Genomic DNA, 20,982 nt, shown 5'->3' with positions numbered 1-20,982 from the left:
CCCGTGTGGGCGTGGCTGAGCCCCATGTGGGGGTGGTGCGCGGGGTTGAGCGGTGGGCGTGGCTTGTGGAGCCGGTGGGCGGGGCTGAGTCACGGGTGGTGCTTGGGGGCGGGGCTGAGCAGCAGTGGGCGGGGTTTGAGGGCCCGGTGGGCGGGGCTGAGCAATGGGCGGGGTCTGAGGGCGGGGCTGGAGGGCAGTGGGCGGGGCTTGAGGGCTCTGGGGGCGGCTCCCTCGTGAGGGGGCGTGTCCAGGAGAAACTGGGCGGGGCTGAGGGGAGAGGGGCGGGGTCTGGGGCCTCGGTTGGTCGGTGGGAGGGCCTTGATGGCTCTTGGGGCGGGGCTTGGAGGTGGTGGGCGGGCTTGCTGTCCAGGTGGTCGTGGCTCGGCGGTGGGCGGGGCTTGTTGGTCCTGTGGGCGGGGCTGGGTGGGGCCAGGCGGTGAGGGGGCTCCTGTGAAGAGATGGGGCGGGCTTAGATGGGCGGGGCTTGGAGGGGGCGGGGCTTAGAGGGACAATGGCGGGAAATCAGCGAATTTAAGGGGGGGATCCCCAGTTATGGGGTCGGAATCGTCCGCTTTGGGGGAGGAATCCCCCACATTTAGGGGAGAAAAAGCCAATTTAGGGGCAAATCCCCTGAATTTGGGAGGAAATTACCGGAATTGGGGGAAATCGGACGCTTTTGGGGGGAAAATTACCAAATTTGAGAGGGAAATCACCAAATTTGGAGGAAATCAAAAAATTTGGGGGGAAATCACCACATTTGTGGGGGAAATCCCCACATTTGGAGGGAAATCAATCAATTTTATGGGTGAATCCCTCAAAATTTGGAGGAAATTTCCCAATTTGGGGGTAAATCAGTCAATTTTGGGGAGAAAAAGCCAATTTTAGGGCAAATCCCCTGAATTTGGGAGGAAATTACCGGATTTGGGGGGAAATCGGACACTTTTGGAGGGGAAAATTACCAAATTTGAGAGGGAAATCACCCAATTTGGAGGAAATCAACAAATTTGGGGGGAAATCCCCACATTTGGAGGGAAATCAATCAAATTTAAAGGTGAATCACTCAAATTTTGGAGGAAATTTCCCAATTTGGGGATAAATCAGTCAATTTTGGGCTAAATCAGCCAATTTTGGGGAGAAAAAGCCAATTTTAGGGCAAATCCCCTGAATTTGGGAGGAAATTACTGATTTGGGAGGAAATCAGACACTTTTGGAGGGAAAATTACCAAATTTGAGAGGGAAATCACCAAATTTGGAGGAAATCAACAAATTTGGGGGAAATCACTCAATTTGGGGGGGAAATCCCCACATTTGGAGGGAAATTAATGAATTTTATGGGTGAATCCCTCAAAATTTGGAGGAAATTTCCCAATTTGGGGGTAAATCAGTCAATTTTGGGGTAAATCACCCAATTTTGGGGGCGAATCCGCTGAATTTTGGGGGGAATCCCCCCCATTTCAGGGATGAGCAGCGTCGGGTGAGGGACAATTTGGTTTCGGGGTGACCCCAAGATTTGGGGGGGGGGGTTAAAGGATTTGGGGGTGTCACTCACCCGGGGGGGGGGGTCTCTGCAGGGGGGTCGCAGCTCGGGGGGACCCCGATAACGCTGACATCTGTGGGGCAGAAATTGGGGGTGTTAAGAGCCCTATGGGACCCCTCAAAAGGTCCTGAGGGGTTCAAAGGAGGTCTTGGGGGGCTCCAAGAGGTCTTGGGGGGCTCTTGGAGGGGTTCAAAGGAGGTCTTGGGGGGCTCCAAGAGGACTTGGGGGGCCCTGGAGGACCTGAGGGGTTCAAAGGAGGTCTTGGGGGCTCCAAAGGGTCTTGGGGGGCTCATGGAGGACCTGAGGGGTTCAAAGGAGGTCTTGGGGCGCTCCAAGAGGTCTTGGGGGGCTCTTGGAGGACCTGAGGGGTTCAAAGGAGGTCTTGGGGGGCTCCAAGAGGACCTGAGGGGTTCAAAGGAGGACTTGGGGGGCTCCAAGAGGACTTGGGGCGCCCTTGGCGGACCTGAGGGGTTCAAGGGGGTCTTGGGGGGCTCCAAGAGGTCTTGGGGGGCTCTTGGAGGACTTGAGGGGTTCAAAGGAGGTCTTGGGGGGCTCCAAAGGGTCTTGGGGGGCTCTTGGAGGACTGAGGGGTTCAAAGGAGGTCTTGGGGGGCTCCAAAGGGTCTTGGGGGCTCTTGGAGGTCCTGAGGGGTTCAAAGGAGGTCTTGGGGGGCTCCAAGAGGGTCTTGGGGGGCTCTTGGAGGACCTGAGGGGTTCAAAGGAGGTCTTGGGGGGCTCCAAGAGGGTCTTGGGGGGCTCTTGGAGGACTTGAGGGGTTCAAAGGAGGTCTTGGGGGGCTCCAAAGGGTCTTGGGGGGCTCTTGGAGGTCCTGAGGGGTTCAAAGGAGGTCTTGGGGGGCTCAAAGGAGGTCTTGGGGGGCTCTTGGAGGACCTGAGGGGTTCAAAGGAGGTCTTGGGGGGCTCCAAGAAGTCTTGGGGGGCTCTTGGAGGCCCTGAGGGGTTCAAAGGAGGTCTTGGGGGGCTCCAAGAGGTCTTGGGGGCTCTTGGGGGCTCTTGGAGGACCTGAGGGGTTCAAAGGAGGTCTTGGGGGGCTCCAAAGGTCTTGGGGGGTTCAAAGGAGGTCTTGGGGGGCCCTTGGAGGACCTGAGGGGTTCAAAGGAGGTCTTGGGGGGCTCCAAGAGGACTTGGGGGGCCCTTGGAGGACCTGAGGGGTTCAAAGGAGGTCTTGGGGGGCTCTTGGAGGGGTTCAAAGGAGGTCTTGGGGGGCTCCAAGAGGTCTTGGGGGGCTCTTGGAGGACTTCAGGGGTTCAATGGGGTCTTGGGGGGCTCCAAAGGGTCTTGGGGGGCTCTTGGAGGAGCTGAGGGGTTCAAAGGAGGTCTTGGGGGGCTCTTGGGGGGCTCTTGGAGGACCTGAAGGGCTCATTGAGTTCCTGAAGGATTTGAGGTCCTCCTGAAGGACTTTTGGGGTTCAAGAAGGTTCTGGAAGAGTTGGGGAACCCCCGAGAAGGACTGGTTTTTTTTGGGGTGTCGTTACCTGTGGCCGCGGTGGCGCCGGAGAGGGGCTCCGACGGAGTTCCGTCCTCATCCGAGTCAACACCAACTCCACCAAATGAGAGCGATCCTCGGCCGCGCTCGGACCCACCAACGGCAGCCAAGAGCCGAAGACCTGCGGGGGACCCCCAGATCCAGAGGGGGACCCCGAGATCCAGGGGGGACCCCCAGATCCGGAGGGGACACCAAGATCCGGAGGGGACCCCGAGATCCAGAGGGGACACTGAGATCCAGGGGGACACTGAGATCCAGAGGGGATCCCGAGGGGACACTGAGATCCAGGGGGGACCCCGAGATCCAGAGGGGACCCCCAGATCCAGGGGGGACCCTGAGATCCAGGGGGGACACTGAGATCCCGAGGGGACACTGAGATCCGGAGGGGACCCCGAGATCCGGAGGGGACACTGAGATCCAGAGGGGGACCCCGAGATCCAGGGGGACACTGAGATCCGGAGGGGACCCCGAGATCCAGGGGGGGACCCTGAGATCCAGGGGGGACACTGAGATCCAGAGGGGACCCCGAGATCCGGAGGGGACACTGAGATCCAGAGGGGGACACTGAGATCCAGGGGGGACACTGAGATCCGGAGGGGGACACTGAGATCCAGGGGGGACACTGAGATCCGGAGGGGACCCCGAGATCCAGGGGGGACACTGAGATCCAGAGGGGACCCCGAGATCCAGAGGGGACACTGAGATCCAGGGGGGACCCCGAGATCCAGGGGGGACCCCCAGATCCAGAGGGGACCCCGAGATCCAGAGGGGACACTGAGATCCAGAGGGGACACTGAGATCCAGAGGGGGACCCCGAGATCCAGGTTGGACCCCGAGATCCAGAGGGGACACTGAGATCCGGAGGGGACACCGAGATCCACAGGGGGACAATGAGATCCAGAGGGGACCCCGAGATCCAGAGGGGGACAATGAGATCCAGAGGGGACACTGAGATCCAGAGGGGGACAATGAGATCCAGAGGGGACACTGAGATCCAGAGGGGGACAATGAGATCCAGAGGGGACCCCGAGATCCAGGGGGGACACTGAGATTTGGAGGGGACACTGAGATCCAGAGGGGGACCCCAAGATCCGGGGGGGACACTGAGATCCAGAGGGGACCCCAAGATCCAGGGGGGACACTGAGATCCAGAGGGGACACTGAGATCCAGAGGGGGACACTGAGATCCAGAGGGGGACCACGAGATCCAGAGGGGACACTGAGATCCAGAGGGGACCCCGAGATCCAGAGGGGACCCCGAGATCCAGGGGGGATCCTGAGATCCAGAGGGGGACACTGAGATCCAGAGGGGACACTGAGATCCAGAGGGGACACCGGGAACCGCCATGGACATCACGGACCGCGCCGGGAGCGGAGGGACCGCAATGGGATCGGAGTGACCATCGGAGTGACCACAATGGGATCGGAGTGACTGTGATGGGATCGGAGTGACCACAATGGGATCGGAGTGACCGCAATGGGATCCGAGTGAATGCGATGGGATCCGAGTGTCCATTGGAGTGACCACAATGGGATCTGAGTGACGGTGATGGGATCTGAGTGACCGCAATGGGATCGGAGTGACTGTGATGGGATCCGAGTGACCATCGGAGTGACCACAATGGGATCGGAGTGACCATCGGAGTGACCGCGATGGGATCGGAGTGACTGTGAAGGGATCCGAGTGACCGCGATGGGATCACAGTGAAAATGATGGGATCAGAGTGACCATCTGAGTGACCATGATGGGATCTGAGTGACTGCGATGGATCTGAGTGACCACAATGGGATCAGAGTGAACACGATGGGATCCGAGTGTCCATGTGAGTGACGGTGATGGGATCCGAGTGACCGTGATGGGATCTGAGTGACCATCAGAGTGACCGCAATGGGATCCGAGTGACCATCGGAGTGACTGCAATGGGATCTGAGTGACCGTGATGGGATCACAATGAAAATGATGGGATCAGAGTGACCATATGAGTGACCGTGATGGGATCTGAGTGACTGCGATGGGATCCGAGTGACCATCGGAGTGACTGCCATGGGATCTGAGCGACCGTGATGGGATCCAAGTGTCCATCTGAGTGACGGTGATGGGTTCCGAGTGACCATCGGAGTGACCGCGATGGGATCGGAGTGACCGCGATGGGATCTGAGTGACGGTGATGGGATCTGAGTGATGGTGATGGGATCTGAGTGTCCATCTGCTGAGTGACGGTGATGGGATCTGAGTGACCGCAATGGGATCTGAGTGACCGCAATGGGATCAGAGTGAACGCGATGGGATCTGAGTGACCGCAATGGGATCAGAGTGAACGCGATGGGATCTGAGTGACTGTGATGGGATCTGAGTGACCGTGAAGGGATCTGAGTGACCGCAATGGGATCTGAGTGTCCATCTGAGTGACTGTGATGGGATCTGAGTGACCATCTGAGGAACTGCAATGGGATCTGAGTGACCGCGATGGGATCCGAGTGTCCATCTGAGTGACCACGATGGGATCCGAGTGACTGTGATGGGATCCGAGTGACCGCGATGGGATCTGAGTGACCGCGATGGGATCTGAGTGACCGCAATGGGATGTGAGTGACCACGATGGGATCCGAGTGACTGTGATGGGATCCGAGTGACCACGATGGGCTCCGAGTGTCCATCTGAGTGACCACGATGGGATCCGAGTGACCACGATGGGATCCAAGTGACTGTGATGGGATCTGAGTGACCGTCTGAGTGACTGCGATGGGATCGGAGTGACTGTGATGGGATCCGAGTGACCGTCTGAGTGATGGTGATGGGATCTGAGTGACCGTGATGGGATCTGAGTGACCATCAGAGTGGCCGCGATGGGATCCGAGTGACCATCGGAGTGACCATGATGGGATCTGAGTGACCATGTGAGTGACCATGATGGGATCGGAGTGACCGCGATGGGATCTGAGTGACCATCAGAGTGACCGCGATGGGATCTGAGTGACTGTGATGGGATCTGAGCAACCGTGATGGGATCCGAGTGTCCATCTGAGTGACGGTGATGGGTTCCGAGTGACCATCGGTGACCATGATGGGATCTGAGTGATGGTGATGGGATCCGAGTGTCCATCTGAGTGACGGTGATGGGATCTGAGTGACCATCTGAGGAACCACAATGGGATCCGATGACCATGATGGGATCTGAGTGACTGCGATGGGATCTGAGTGACTGTGATGGGATTGGAGTGGCGGCGATGGGGCCGTGTCGGCCATGATGGCCATGGCAGCCCAAGATGGCGGCGGGGGCGGGGCCGTACCCGGTCGATGCTCTCTCTGCCGTTGGGGTCCCGAAGGGCCGCCACCGCACAGACCTCAACGCCACCAAAGAGCCCCGAACAGGCGTCCACCCACGCGCGGAGCCTGGGCGGGAGGGCGGGGCTTAGCGGGGACATGCCCACCACTGGCCACGCCCTCTTCCTGACCACGCCCCCACCCATAGAGACCCCCATTGCCCCCATTGCCCCCATTGTCCCATTGTCACCCATTGCCCCATTGTCCCCCATTGCCCCATTGTCCCCATTGCCCCCCTTGTCCCCATTGTCCCCATTGCCCCATTGTCCCCCATTGTCCCCATTGTCCCCCATTGCCCCCATTGTCCCCATTGTCCCCCATTGCCCCATTGCCCCCATTGCCCCATTGCCCCCATTGTCCCATTGCCCCATTGTCCCCATTGCCCCCATTGTCCCCATTGCCCCATTGTCCCATTGTCCCCCATTGTCCCCATTGCCCATTGTCCCATTGTCCCCCATTGTCCCCCATTGCCCCCATTGACCCCATTGCCCCATTGTCCCATTGTCCCCATTGTCCCCATTGCCCCATTGTCCCCATTGCCCCCATTGTCCCATTGCCCCATTGCCCCATTGTCCCCATTGCCCCCATTGTCCCCATTGCCCCATTGTCCCATTGCCCCATTGTCCCCATTGCCCCCATTGTCCCATTGCCCCATTGTCCCCATTGCCCCCATTGTCCCCATTGCCCCATTGTCCCCATTGTCCCCCATTGCCCCATTGCCCCCCATTGCCCCATTGTCCCATTGTCCCCATATCCCCCATTGTCCCATTGTCCCCATATCCCCCATTGTCCCCATTGTCCCCATTGCCCCCATATCCCCCATTGTCCCCCATTGTCCCCCATTGCCCCCATTGCCCCCCATTGCCCCATTGCCCCATTGTTCCCATTGCCCCATTGCCCCATTGTCCCCCATTGTCCCCCATTGTCCCCATTGCCCCCATTGTCCCCATTGTCCCCCATTGTCCCCATTGTCCCCATTGCACCATTGCCCCCTTGCCCCATTGCCCCCCATTGCCCCATTGTCTCCCATTGCCCCCTTTCCCCCATTGCCCCCCCATTGTCCCTATTGTCCCCCATTGTCCCCCATTGTCCCCCATTGCCCCATTGCCCCCATTGCCCCATTGTCCCCCATTGTCCCCCATTGCCCCATTGCCCCATTGCCCCCCATATCCCCTCATTGCCCCCATTGTCCCCATTGTCCCCATTGCCCCATTGTCCCCATTGTCCCCCAATGCCCCATTGCCCCCCATTGTCCCCCATTGCCCCCCATTGCCCCATTGCCCCATTGCCCCCATTGCCCCCCATTGTCCCCATTGCCCCCATTGCCCCCCATTGCCCCATTGTCCCCCATTGCCCCATTGTCCCCCATTGCCCCCCATTGTCCCATTGCCCCCCATTGCCCCATTGCCCCATTGCCCCATTGCCCCCCATTGCCCCATTGCCCCATTGCCCCCCATTGCCCCATTGTCCCCCATTGCCCCCCATATCCCCCATTGTCCCCATTGCCCCCATTGCCCCCATTGCCCCATTGTCCTCCATTGCCCCCCATTGCCCCCATAGCCCCCATCGCCCCCATTGTCCCCCATCGCCCCCCATTGCCCCATTGCCCCCATTGCCCCATTGTCCCCCATTGCCCCCCATATCCCCCATTGCCCCATTGCCCCCCATATCCCCCATTGCCCCCCATTGTCCCATTGCCCCCATTGCCCCCATTGCCCCATTGCCCCATTGTCCCCCTTGCCCCCATTGCCCCCATTGTCCCATTGCCCCCCATCTCCCCATTGTCCCCCATTGTCCCCTTTGCCCCCCTTGTCCCATTGCCCCCCATCTCCCCATTGTCCCCCATTGTCCCCATTGCCCCCCATTGTCCCCCACTGCCCCCCATCTCCCCTCACCGAGGACTCAGCTCCATCGGTTCCACTTTACTCTCCTCTCCTGGGGGGTCTCCGGTCCCCAACGACCACCTGGGGGGGACAGGAGGGGAGGACGTGACACCGTGTGCCCCCATATCGCCCCATATCCCCCCACTTCCCCCCATATCCCCATCTCCCCCATATGCCCCATATTCCCCATATCCCCATATCCCCCACCCCCCCATCTCCCCCTATCCCCCGGTCCCCCCCCAAATCCCCCCCTTTACCGTAGGGCTCTGTACTCGTTGCCGATGCGCTGCACGCGCAGCCGCTCGCCGCCCCCCGTCCCCCCCGTCACCAGCGCTGCCGCCCTGGTGGCCCCCATGGCCGCTGCCACCACCTCCAGCGCCTCCGGGGACCCCACGCGCACCTGGGGGGGGACACACACGGCAGGGCAACCCACAGCACCCCACTGGGGGGCACTGGGAGGGACTGGGAGGCACTGGAAGGGGACTGGGAGGGACTGGAGAGGACTGGAAGGGATTGAGGGGACTGGGAGGGGACTGGGGGGCACTGGGGGCACTGGGAGGGGACTGGGGGCACTGGGAGGGACTGGAGGGGACTGGGAGACAGTGGGGGGCACTGGGAGGGCACTGGGAGGGGTTGGGAGGGACTGGAGGGGACTGGGAGGGGATTGGGGGGCACTGGAGGGACTGGAGGGGACTGGGAGACAACGGGGGGCACTGGGAGGTGATTGAGGGGGACTGGAAGGGCACTGGGAGGGGACTGGGGGAACTGGGAGGGCACTGGGAGGGGACTGGAGAGGACTGGGAGGGACTGGGAGGCACTAGAAGGGGACTGGGGGGAACTAGGAGGGCACTGGAGGGGACTGGGGGGCACTGGGAGACACTGGGGGGCACTGGGAGGGGATGACAAGGCAGGGCACCCCCACAGCACCCCTGGGGGGCACTGGAGACACTGGGGGCACTGGGAGGGGACTGGGGGGCACTGGGAGACACTGGGGGGCACTGGGAGGGGACTGGGGGCACTGGGAGGGGACTGGGAGGGCACTGGGAGCACTGGGAGGCACTGGGAAAGCACCGGACTGGTAAGACCCAACGAATCAATGGGAGCGCAGATGGGCGTGGCTTGTCGAGGGGGCGTGGCCCGTGCGTGGGCGTGGCTGGGGAGCGGCCACGTGAATGGCATCATACAATGGGGCGTGGTTTAAAAAATGGGGCGTGGCCAGAGCGCTCGGATTGGTTATCCTGGGGAGGGCGTGGCTTGTGGAGGGAGGGGGCGTGGCTTGAGGAAGGGGCGTGGCCTCACCTGTCCGACCCCGGGGGGGGGGCGGGGCTGAGCGTCACCAACATGGGGAAAGTGGGGGAGGTGACCTGGGGGGGACCCAGTGACACCAGTGACCCCTCCCAGTCACACCAGTACCCCCCCACAGCCTCCCAGTTACACCAGTACCCCCTCTACAGCCTCCCAGTCACACCAGTACCCCCCCACAGCCTCCCAGTTACACCAGTACCCCCCCACAGCCTCCCAGTTACACCAGTACCCCTCCCACAGCCTCCCAGTCACACCAGTACCCCCCCACAGCCTCCCAGTTACACAGTACCCCCCCCACAGCCTCCCAGTCACACCAGTACCCCCCCCACAGCCTCCCAGTTACACCAGTACCCCCCCCACAGCCTCCCAGTCACACCAGTACCCCCCCCCACACCTCCCAGTTACACCAGTACCCCCCCTCACAGCCTCCTCACACCAGTACCCGCCCCCCACAGCCTCCCAGTCCCTCCTCAGTGCCCTCCCAGTCCCTCCCAGTTCCTCCCAGTCCCTCCCAGTTCCTCCCAGTCCCTCCCAGTTCCTCCCGTCCCTCCCAGTTTCTTCCAGTTCCTCCCAGTCCGCCCTCAGTGCCCTCCCAGTCCCTCCCAGTTCCTCCCAGTCCCCTCTCAGTTCCCTCCCAGTCCCACCCAGTTCCTCCCAGTCCCCCCTCAGTTCCTCCAGTCCTCCCAGTGCCCTCCAGTCCCTCCCAGTTCCTCCCAGTCCCTCCCAGTCCCCCCTCAGTGCCCTCCCAGTCCCACCCAGTTCCTCCCAGTCCCTCCCAGTCCCCCCTCAGTGCTCTCCCAGTCCCTCCCAGTGCGCTCCCAGTGCCCCCTCAGTGCGTCCCAGTCCCTCCCAGTGCCTCCCAGTTCCCCCTCAGTGCCCTCCCAGTCCTCTCCCCAGTCCCTCTCAGTCCCTCCCAGTCCCCCCTCAGCGCCTCCCAGTCCCTCCCAGTGCCTCCCAGTTCCTCCCAGTGCTCACCAGTCCGCGAGGGCGGTTGCAGAAGCGCTGCGGCACCAGTGGGAAGACCTCGGGTCCCAGTTCGCGCTGCAGTTGGGCCAACTGGGCAAACTGGGAGCACTGGGAATGTTGGGGGGGGGGCAGGGCAGGCACGACAGCCCTCCCCAGTTACTCCCAGTTTGAACCAGTAGCCCTTCCAGTGCCTCCCAGTCACACTCGCTCCCCCAATCACCTCCCAGTGCTCACCAGTTACCTCCCAGTTACCCACCAGTGGCCCTCCCAGTCCCTCCCAGTGCTCCTCTCTTCCCTCCCAGTCCCTCCCAGTCCCCCCTCAGTGCCCTCCCAGTCCCTCCCAGTGCCCCTCACTCCCCTCCCAGTCCCTCCCAGTCCCCCCCAGTGCCCTCCCAGTCCCTCCCAGTGCTCCTCTCTTCCCTCCCAGTCCCTCCCAGTCCCTCCCAGTCCTTCCCAGTCCCTCCCAGTTCCCCTCCCATCTCTTCCCAGTCTCTCCCAGTCCCTCCCAGTGCCCTCCAATTCCCTCCCAGTCCCTCCCAGTCCCCCCCACTTCCCTCCCAGTTCCCCTCAATCCTCTCCCAGTGCCCCCCACTTCCCTCCCAGTCCCCTCCCAGTCCCTCCCAGTGCCCCCCACTTCCCTCCCAGTCCCTCCCAGTGCCTCCCAGTGCCTCCCAGTCCTTCCCAGTGCCTTCTAATTCCCTCCCAGTCTCTCCCAGTCCCTCCCAGTCCCTCCACTTCCATCCCAGTCCTCCAGTTCCCCTCAATCCTCTCCCAGTGCCCCCAGTCCCTCCCAGTCCCCCCCACTTCCCGCCCAGTTCCCCTCCCATCCCTTCCCAGTCTCTCCCGTCTCCCTCACTTCCCTCCCAGTGCCTCCCAGTGCCCTCCAGTCCCCTCCCAGTCCCTCCCAGTGCTCTCCACTTCCCTCCCAGTCCATCCCAGTGCCTCCCAGTCCCTTCCAGTGCCCCCCACTTCCCTCCCAGTCCATCCCAGTGCCCTCCACTTCCCTCCCAGTCCATCCCTTCCCAGTCCCCCCCACTTCCCTCCCAGTCCCTCCCAGTGCCCCCCCAGTTCCCTCCCAGTACCCCTCCAGTCCCTCCCAGTCCCCTCCCAGTCCCTCCCAGTCCCTCCCAGTCCTCCCCACTTCCCTCCCAGTCCCTCCACTTCCCTCCCAGTCCCCTCCCAGTCCCTCCAATCCCTTCCCAGTCCACCCCAGTCCCCTCCCAGTCCCCCCCAGTGCCTCCCAGTCCCTTCCAGTCCCCCTCCTCCCTTCCCAGTCCCTCCCAGTGCTCTTCTCTTCCCTCCAGTCCCTCCCAGTCCCCTCCCATCCCTTCCCAGTCCCTCCCAGTCCCTCCCAGTGCCCTCACTCCCCTCCCAGTCCCTCCCAGTCCCTCCCAGTGCCCCTCACTCCCCTCCCAGTCCCCCTCCAGTCCCCCCCAGTGCCCCTCACTCCCCTCCCAGTGCTCCTGTCTTCCCTCCCAGTCCCCCCCAGTCCCTCCCAGTCCCTCCCAGTCCCCCCCAGTCCCCTCCCAGTCCCTCCCAGTCCCCTCCCAGTCCGCTCCCAGTCCCCTCCCAGTCCCCCCCCAGTGCTCCTCTCTTCCCTCCCAGTCCCTCCCAGTCCCTCCCAGTCCCCTCCCAGTGGCTCCCAGTGGCTCCCAGTCCCCCCCAGTGCTCTCACCAGGCGGGGGGGTGGGCGAGGCTGCACAGGGCGGGCAGTGGGGGGGCGCTGGGGACCCCCCCGAGGTTCAGTCCGAGCAGCAGCCGACGAGGGGCCCCCCTCGAGCCCCCCCGGGCGCCTCCCGCACCAGCACGAAGTCGGGGCGCAGCCGCCTGGGGGACCCCAAAGTCATACAGCCATGAACCCCCAAATCATACAGCCCTGAACCCCCCAAAATCCACCCGAACCCCCAAAATACAGCCCTGAACCCCAAATCCAGCCCTGAACCCCAAATCCAGCCACGAAACCCCCAAATACAGCCCTGAAACCCCCCAAATGCAGCCCTGAACCCCAAAATACAGCCCTGAACCCCCAAAATCCAACCACGAAACCCCCAAATACAGCCCTGAAACCCCCAAAATACAGCCCTGAACCCCAAATACAACCACGACCCCACAAATACGCCAGCCCCCCAAAACCCCCAAAAGCCCTGACCCCCAAATCCAACCAGAATCCCCCCAAATCCAGCCCTGAACCCCAAAATCCAGCCCTGAACCCCCAAATCCAACCACGACCCCACAAATACAGCCCTGAACCCCAAAAATCCAACCAGAATCCCCCCAAATCCAGCCCTGAACCCCAAATCCAGCCCTGAACCCCCCAAATCCAACCGTGACCCCACAAATACAGCCCTGAACCCCAAAAATCCAACCAGAATCCCCCCAAATCCAGCCCTGAACCCCAAAATCCAGCCCTGAACCCCCAAATCCAACCACGACCCCACAAATACAGCCCTGAACCCCAAAAATCCAACCAGAATCCCCCCAAATCCAGCCCTGAACCCCCAAATCCAGCCCTGAACCCCCAAATCCAACCACGACCCCACAAATACAGCCCTGAACCCCAAAAATCCAACCAGAACCCCCCAAATCCAGCCCTGAACCCCTAAATCCAGCCCTGAACCCCCCAAATCCAACCGTGAACCCACAAATACAGCCCTGAACCCCCAAATAGAGCCCTGAACCCCCCCAAATCTTACCCTGAACCCCCAAATCCAACCCTGAACCCCAAAATCCAGCCCTGAACCCCAAATAGAGCCCTGAACCCCCCAAATCCAGCTTTGAACACCCAAATCCAGCCCTGAACACCAAAATCCAGCCCTGAAACCCAAAATCCAACCCTCAACCCTCTAAATCCAACCTTGAACCCCAAAATCCAGCCCTGAACCCCAAAATCCAGCCCTGAACCCCCCAAATCCAACCGTGAACCCACAAATACAGCCCTGAACCCCAAAATCCAACCCTCAACCCCCTAAATCCAACCATGAACCCCCAAAATCCAGCCCTGAACCCCAAAATCCAGCCCTGAACCCCCCAAATTCAGCCCCAAAGGGGGGGGACCCCCCAAAACCCACCTGATGCCCCCACGGGGGAGTCAATGGTGACGCTGAGGGCGCCGTGAGTGGAGACCACGAGGGAGAGCTCCGAGAACTGCGCCTGGGGGCACCCCAAAATCCAGGGGAGCCCCAAATCCTCCCCGGGGACCCCAAAACCACCCCAAGGACCCCAAAATCCACCCGGGGACCCTCAAAATCCAACCGGGACCCCCAAATCCACCCCAGGGACCCCAAAATCCACCCCGGGGACCCTGAAATCCAAACCCTGGACCCCAAAATCCACCCCAGAGACCCAAAACCACTCTGGGGACCCCAAAATCAACCCAGGGACCCCAAAAATCAACGTAGGGACCCCAAAATCCACCCAGGGACCCCAAAATCAACATAAGGGACGCCCAAAATTCCACCCCAGGGACCCCCAATACCACTCCGGGGAACCCCAAAATCCACCCCAGGGGACCCAATACCACTACAGCGACCCAAAATTCCAACCCGGGGACCCCAAAAATCAACCTAAAAGGGAAACACTAAATCCAACCCGGGGACCCTAAACCCAAAAATCCAACCCGGGACCCCAAATCCAACCCAGGGACCCCAAAATCCACCCCAGGGACAACCCCAAAAATCAACTAGGAACCCCAAAATCAACCCTAAGGGACCCCAAATCCAACCCAGGGACCCAAAAGCAATCACTCACGGACCCAAACAATCAATCCCAGGGAACCCAAAAATCCATCCAGGGACGCCAAATCCAACCCAGGGACCCCAAAATCCACCCCGGGACCCCAAAGCAACTCAGGGACCCCAAAATCACCTAAGGGACCCCAAAATCCAACCCAGGGACCCCAAATCTACCCAAGGGACCCCAAAAGCAACTCAGGGACCCCCAAAAATCAACCCCAGGGACCCCAAAATCAACCCCGGGGACCCAAAAAATCAACCTAAGGGACCCCAAATCCAACCGAGGGACCCAAAATCCACCCCAGGGAACCCCAAAAGCAACACAGGGACCCCAAAATCCACCCAGGGGACCACAAAAGTAAACTCAGGGACCCCAAATCAACCTAAGGGACCCCAAATCCAACCCAGGGACCCCAAAATCAACGCCCAGGGACCCAAAAGCAACTCAGGGACCCCAAAATCCATCCCAGGGACCCCGAAAAGCAACATAAGAGACCCAAATCCACCCCAGGGACCCCAAAAAGCAACCCAGGGACCCCAAAATCAACCTAAGGGACCCCAAAATCCACCCCAGGGACCCCAAATCCAACTCAGGGACCCCAAAATCCACCGCAAGGGAAAACCAAATCAACACAGAGACCCCAAAAATCAACCTAAGGGACCCCAAAATCCATCAGGGACCCCAAATCAACCCAGGGACCCCAAAAGCAACTCAGGGACCCCAAAATCCATCCCAGGGACCCCAAAAATCAACCCCAGGGACCCCGAAACCCCTCAAAGGACCCCAAAAATCCTTCCCGCCCCCTCAAAGCCATCTAAAATGGGGCTCCGGGTCTTCCAGGGCCATCTCAGAATGGGGGGGGGGGGCACCTCAAGATGAGGAGGAGGACCCCAAATTTGAGAGGGGGGAACCCCAACTTTTTTTGGGGGGGGCCCAAAAGCTTTACCTGTTCCACTCGCAGCTCCACATCCCCATGGACGGATTGCCCTTGAAGAGCTTCACCCTGGGGGGGCCCCAATTTGGGGGGGGGAAAACCCCCTCCAGCAAATGAGTCCCCCCCAAATCTGCCCTCCCCATGACACCCCCAAAATAACCCTCCCAACTGCCCCCCCCAAACTGACCCCCCCCAAAATGCCCCCCCCCCAAAGGTCTGGTTTGTGGTTGGGGGGGTTTTGGGGTCCCCCAGATTGGGGGGAGGGGGGATTGGGGGGGTTTAAGGTGGGGGGGTGGATTTGAGGGTCCTGGGGGGGGGGATTTTGGGGTCCCCCTGGTTGGGGGGAGGGGGATTTGGGGGGGGTTTAAGGTGGGGGGTGGATTTGAGGTCCTGGGGGGGGATTTTGGGGTTCCCAGGTTGGGGGTGGGGTGGATTTTGGGGATCCAAGGTGGGGGGGGGCAGAATTTTGGGGTCCCAGGGATGGATTTTGGGGTCGGGGCGGGGGGGATTAACGGGTCTGGGGGGGATTTTGGGTGTTCGGGGGGTCTGGTTTGTAGTCGGGGGGTGATTTTGGGTCCCCCAGGTTGGGGAGAGGGGGGATTTGAGGGGGATCCAAGGTGGGGGGGGGCAGAATTTTGGGGTCCCAGGGATGGATTTTGGGGTCGGGGGGGGGATTAGGGTCCTGGGGGGGGGGGATTTTGGGGTTCCCCAGGTTGGGGGGAGGGTGGATTTGGGGGGGTCCAAGGTGTGTGTGGGGGGGTGAATTTGGGGTTCCACGGATGGATTTTGGGGGGGGGGAAGGATTTTTAGGTCCCTAAGATGGAGGGGGGGGGATGATAATTTTGGGGTCCCGGGGATGTGAATTTTGGGGGTCGGGGGGGGGTGAATTTGGGGTCCCCGGGTTGAGGGGGGGGGGGTTTTGGATTTAGGGGTTCCCCCCAGGACCCCCCCCGTTTTTTTTTACCTACCAGTCGGTGGTGGGGGGGGCGATGACGAGGAGCAGCGGCGGTGGGGGAGGGGTACGGGGGGGTTTCCCGCCCCTCCCCCCCAGGGGGACCCCCCCTGTATTTGGGGGGGTCCACCCCCCCCGCCCCCCCCCCGCCAGGAAATTCCCATCGTAAAGGCGGCGCCGAAGGAATTGCATCCCGGAGTGGGGGAGGGGAGGGGGAGGGGAGGAGGGGGCGGGGCTTGGAGAGGGGAGGAGTGGGGCGGGGCTAAAGGAGGATGGGGAGGGGCGGGGCTTGGAGGAAGGAGAGGGCGGGGCTTGGAAGGGAGGGGGCTGGGCTTGGAGGGAGGGGGCGTGTCTTAGGGAATAGGGGAGTGGCTTGGGGAAGGGAGGGCGTGGCTTGGGGACGGGAGGGCGTGGCTTGGAGAATGGGAGTGGCTTGCGGGATGGGGCGGGGCTTGGGAAAGAGGGGCGGGCTTGGAGGGGAGGAGAGGGCGGGGCTTGGGGCAGGGAAAGGCCTGGGGGGGTATGGGGGGTATAAGGGCTATAGGGGCTGTGGGGGCTATAGGGGCTGTGGGGGCTATAGGGCCACGCCCTTTGCATTAAATACCCTGAAGCCACGCCCCCTCGTGGGCCCCGCCCCCTCGCAAAGGCCCTCACAGAGACCCCCAGGAGCCCTATAGAGACCCTCAGGAACCCCATAGAGACCCCCAGGAGTCTATAGAGACCCCCAAGAGCCCTATAGAGACCCCCAGGAGTCCCACGGAGATGCCCAAGAGCCCCATAGAGACCCATAGGAGCCTATAGAGACTCCCAGGAGCCCCATAGAGACCCCCAAGAGCCTATAGAGACCCCCAGGAGCCCCACAGAGACCCCCAAGAGCCCCGTAGAGACCCACAGGAGCCCCACAGAGACCCCCAAGAGCCTATAGAGACCCCCAGGAGGCCCCACAGAGACCCCCAAGAGCCCCGTAGAGACCCACAGGAGCCTATAGAGACCCCTACGAGCCCCACAGAGACCCCAAGAGCCCCGTAGAGACCCACAGGAGCCTATAGAGACCCCTACGAGCCCCACAGAGACCCCCAAGAGCCTATAGAGACCCCCAGGAGCCCCATAGAGACCCCCAAGAGCCCATAGAAACCCCCAGGAGCCTATAGAGACCCCTACGAGCCCCATAGAGACCCCCAAGAGCCCATAGAAACCCCCAGGAGCCCTATAGAGACCCCCAAGAGCCTATAGAGACCCCCCCAAGAGCCTATATAGACCCCCAGGAGCCCATCTAAGCCCCCCCTGAACCCCTCTATGGACCCCTGAGACCCCTTTATTGCCTTCTGGGTCCCATCTGGGCCTCTCTGGACCCCTTCCCCTCCAATGGATCCTGGAAGGGACCTGGAAGGTGGAAAGGGGTTCCAGAGGGCTCCGGAGGGGTCCTGAGGGTGTTGGAATGATTTTTGGGGGTTCCAGAGGGGTTCTGGGGGTGTTGGAATGATCCTGGGGGGGCTCCAGAGGGGTCCCAGAGGACTCCAGAGCGGTTCTGAGGGTGTTGGAATGATTTTGAGGGGCTCCGGAGGGGTCCCAGAGGGCTCCAGAGCGGTTCTGGGGTGTGTTGGAATGATCCTGGGGGGCTGCAGAGGGGTTCCAGAGGGCTCCAGAGGGGTCCTGGGGGTGTTGGAATGATTTTGAGGGGCTCCGGAGGGGTCCCAGAGGGCTCCAGAGCGGTTCTGGGGGTGTTGGAATGATCCTGGGGGGCTGCAGAGGGGTTCCAGAGGGCTCCAGAGGGGTCCTGGGGGTGTTGGAATGATTTTGGGGGGTTCCAGAGGGGTCCTGAGGGTGTTGGAATGATCCTGGGGGGCTCCAGAGGGGTCCTGAGGGTGTTGGAATGATTTTGGGGGGCTCCAGAGGGGTCCCAGAGGGCTCCAGAGGGTGTTGGAATGATCCTGGGGGGCTCCAGAGGGGTCCTGGGGGTGTTGGAATGATCCTGGGGAGCTCCAGAGGGGTCCCAGAGGGCTCCACAGGGGTCCTGGGGGTGTTGGAATGATTTTGGGGGTTCCAGAGGGGTCCTGAGGGTGTTGGAATGAGCCTGGGGAGCTCCATAAAGGTCTTGGAGGGCTCTAAAGGGGTTCTGGGGGTGTTGGAATGATCCTGGGGGGCTACAGAGGGGTCCCAGAGGGTTCCAGAGGGGTTCTGGGGGTGTTGGAATGATCCTGAGGGGCTCCAGAGGGGTCCCAGAGGGTTCCAGAGGGGTCCTGAGGGTGTTGGAATGATCCTGAGGGGCTCCAGAGGGGTCCCAGAGGGGTTCTGGGGTGTTGGAATGATCCTGGGGGGCTCCAGAGGGGTCCTGAGGGCTCCAGAGGGGTCCCTGAGGGTGTTGGAATGATTTTGGGGGGCTCCAGAGGGGTCCTGAGGGTGTCGGAATGATTTTGGGGGGCTCCAGAGGGGTCCTGAGGGCTCCAGAGGGGTCCTGAGGGTGTTGGAATGATTTTGGGGGGCTCCAGAGGGGTCTCAGAGGGCTCTGGAGGGGTTCTGGGGGTGTTGGAATGATTTTGGGGGGGCTCCAGAGGGTCCCAGAGGGCTCCAGAGGGGTCCTGGGGGTGTTGGAATGATTTTGGGGGGCTCCAGAGGGCTCTCTGGAGGGATCTATGTGTCCCGGCCCCCCAAGTGTGGGGTGTGGGTCCCAATCTATGGGTCTCCTCCCCCCCCCCGCTATGGGGCAGGACCCACAGCGGCTGTTGGAGGCCGATAAGGCCCGTGGGGGGGTGTGGGGGGCGGTCTGTGGGGCTGATAAGGGGTGTGGGGGGGTGGGTGTGGGGTGGGTGGGGTTTGCGCTCGGCCCTCTCTCTGCCCCCCAACTTGTGGGTCGCTCTCCCCATAGCGCAATGGCCGCTCTCCTGCGCTGCCCCGTTCTGGCGCGGAACCCCCGACTGGCGCGAGCCCTGGCCAATGGCCCCCCCCAGGGTAACCCCCCCCCCGGGGGGTCTATAGGGGCTCTATAGGGGATAGAGGGGCGATAGAGGGGCGATAGAGGGGCGATAGAGGGGATAGAGGGGCCCTATAGGGGCTCTATAGGGGATAGAGGGGTGATAGAGGGGCGATAGAGGGGCGATAGAGGGGATAGAGGGGCGATAGAGGGGATAGAGGGGATAGAGGGGATAGAGGGGCGATAGAGGGGCTCTATAGGGGATAGAGGGGCTCTATAGGGGATAGAGGGGCGATAGAGGGGATAGAGGGGATAGAGGGGCGATAGAGAGGATAGAGGGGCGATAGAGGGGATAGAGGGGATAGAGGGGCGATAGAGAGGATAGAGGGGCGATAGAGGGGATAGAGGGGATAGAGGGGCGATAGAGAGGAGAGAGGGGCGATAGAGAGGATAGAGGGGCGATAGAGGGGATAGAGGGGCTCTATAGGGGATAGAGGGGCTCTATAGGGGCTCTATAGGGGGTATAGGGGCTCTAGAGGGGATATAGGGGATCTATAGGGGATATAGGGGCTCTATAGGGGCTCTATAGGGGATATAGGGGCTCTAGAGGGGCTCTATAGGGGATATTGGGGCTCTAGAGGGGCTCTATAGGGGCTCTATAGGGGATAGAGGGGCGATAGAGGGGCAATAGAGGGGATAGAGGGGCTCTATAGGGGATAGAGGGGCGATAGAGGGGCTCTATAGGGGATAGAGGGGTGATAGAGGGGCTCTATAGGGGGTAGAGGGGCTCTATAGGGGATAGAGGGGTTCTAGAGGGGCTCTATAGGGGCTCTAGAGGGGATAGAGGGGCTCTAGAGGGGATATAGAGGCTCTAGAGGGGATATAGGGGCTCTGTAGGGGCTCTATAGGGGATAGAGAGGCTCTATGGGGGGTATGGAGGCTCTATAGAGGCTATAGGGGCTCCAGAGGGGCTGAGTAGGGGCTCTATGGGGGGTATGGAGGCTCTATAGGGGCTCTATAGGGACTGCGCAGGGGCTCTATGGGGAGTATGGAGGCTCTGTAGGGGCTATAGGGGCTATAGGGGCTGTGTAGGCGCTCTGTGGGGGGGGTATGGAGGCTCTATAGGGGCTGTAGAGGGGCTGTGTATTGGCTCTATGGGGGGTATGGGGGCTCTATAGGGGGCTATAAAGGGGTGTAGGGGCTGTATGGGGGGGAATGGGGGCTCTATAGGGGCTATAAGGGGGTATAGGAGGCATTGGGGGCTCTATAGGGGCTATAAGGGGGTGTAGGGGCTGTATAGGGGCAATGGGGGCTCTATAGGGGGCTATAAGGGGGTATAGGAGGCATTGGGGGCTCTATAGGGGCTATAAGGGGGTGTAGGGGCTGTATAGGGGCAATGGGGGCTCTATAAGAGGCTATAAGGGGGTATTGGGGGCACTGGGGGCTCTATAGGGGCTATAAGGGGGTGTAGGGGCTGTATAGGGGCAATGGGGGCTCTATAAGAGGCTATAAGGGGGTATTGGGGGCACTGGGGGCTCTATAGGGGCTATAAGGGGGTATAGTGGCTGTATAGGGGGCAATGGGGGCTCTATAAGGGGCTATAAGGGGGTATTGGGGGCACTGGGGGCTCTATAGGGGCTATAAGGGGGTGTAGGGGCTGTATAGGGGCAATGGGGGCTCTATAGGGGCTATAAGGGGGTGTAGGGGCTGTATAGGGGGGAATGGGGGCTCTATAGGGGCTATAAGGGGGTGTAGGGGCTGTATAGGGGCAATGGGGGCTCTATAGGGGCTATAAGGGGGTGTAGGGGCTGTATAGGGGGGAATGGGGGCTCTATAGGGGCTATAAGGGGGTGTAGGGGCTGTATAGGGGCAATGGGGGCTCTATAGGGGCTATAAGGGGGTGTAGGGGCTGTATAGGGGCAATGGGGGCTCT

The 20,982-nt window shown here is 61.3% G+C and overlaps 1 protein-coding gene across 1 annotated transcript; it reads right to left on the bottom strand.

The window, feature by feature from the left end:
* Positions 1-89: 89 nt before the first annotated feature.
* LOC128849681 (uncharacterized) lies at positions 90-16,221 on the bottom strand. Its single transcript, XM_054052156.1, has 11 exons — positions 16,155-16,221; positions 15,199-15,255; positions 13,589-13,670; positions 10,530-10,619; positions 9,549-9,613; positions 8,507-8,649; positions 8,262-8,330; positions 6,333-6,435; positions 3,031-3,162; positions 1,550-1,610; positions 90-499 (listed from the first exon to the last, which is right to left on the bottom strand). Exons 6-11 carry the CDS (start codon positions 8,602-8,604, stop codon positions 90-92), a joined length of 873 nt encoding a protein of 290 aa, XP_053908131.1. The 5' UTR covers positions 8,605-8,649; positions 9,549-9,613; positions 10,530-10,619; positions 13,589-13,670; positions 15,199-15,255; positions 16,155-16,221.
* Between the last annotated feature and the right edge of the window lie 4,761 nt (positions 16,222-20,982).

This window comes from Cuculus canorus, chromosome 32 (assembly GCF_017976375.1).
Source record: "Cuculus canorus isolate bCucCan1 chromosome 32, bCucCan1.pri, whole genome shotgun sequence".
In the NCBI taxonomy this organism is placed as follows: domain Eukaryota; kingdom Metazoa; phylum Chordata; class Aves; order Cuculiformes; family Cuculidae; genus Cuculus; species Cuculus canorus.
Note: the sequence above shows the minus strand (reverse complement) of the source record. Positions and strands in the feature narration are given on the sequence as shown.

Coding starts and splice junctions, on each gene's coding strand:
- LOC128849681 (XM_054052156.1), bottom strand. CDS start 8,604: ATGGGGGCCACCAGGGCGGCAGCGCTGGTGACGGGGGGGACGGGGGGC. Junction 6,436..8,261: donor CCGATGGAGCTGAGTCCTCG/GTGAGGGGAGAT, acceptor CCTCCCGCCCAG/GCTCCGCGCGTGGGTGGACG. Junction 500..1,549: donor GCAGAGACCCCCCCCCCCGG/GTGAGTGACACC, acceptor TGTCCCTCTAAG/CCCCGCCCCCTCCAAGCCCC.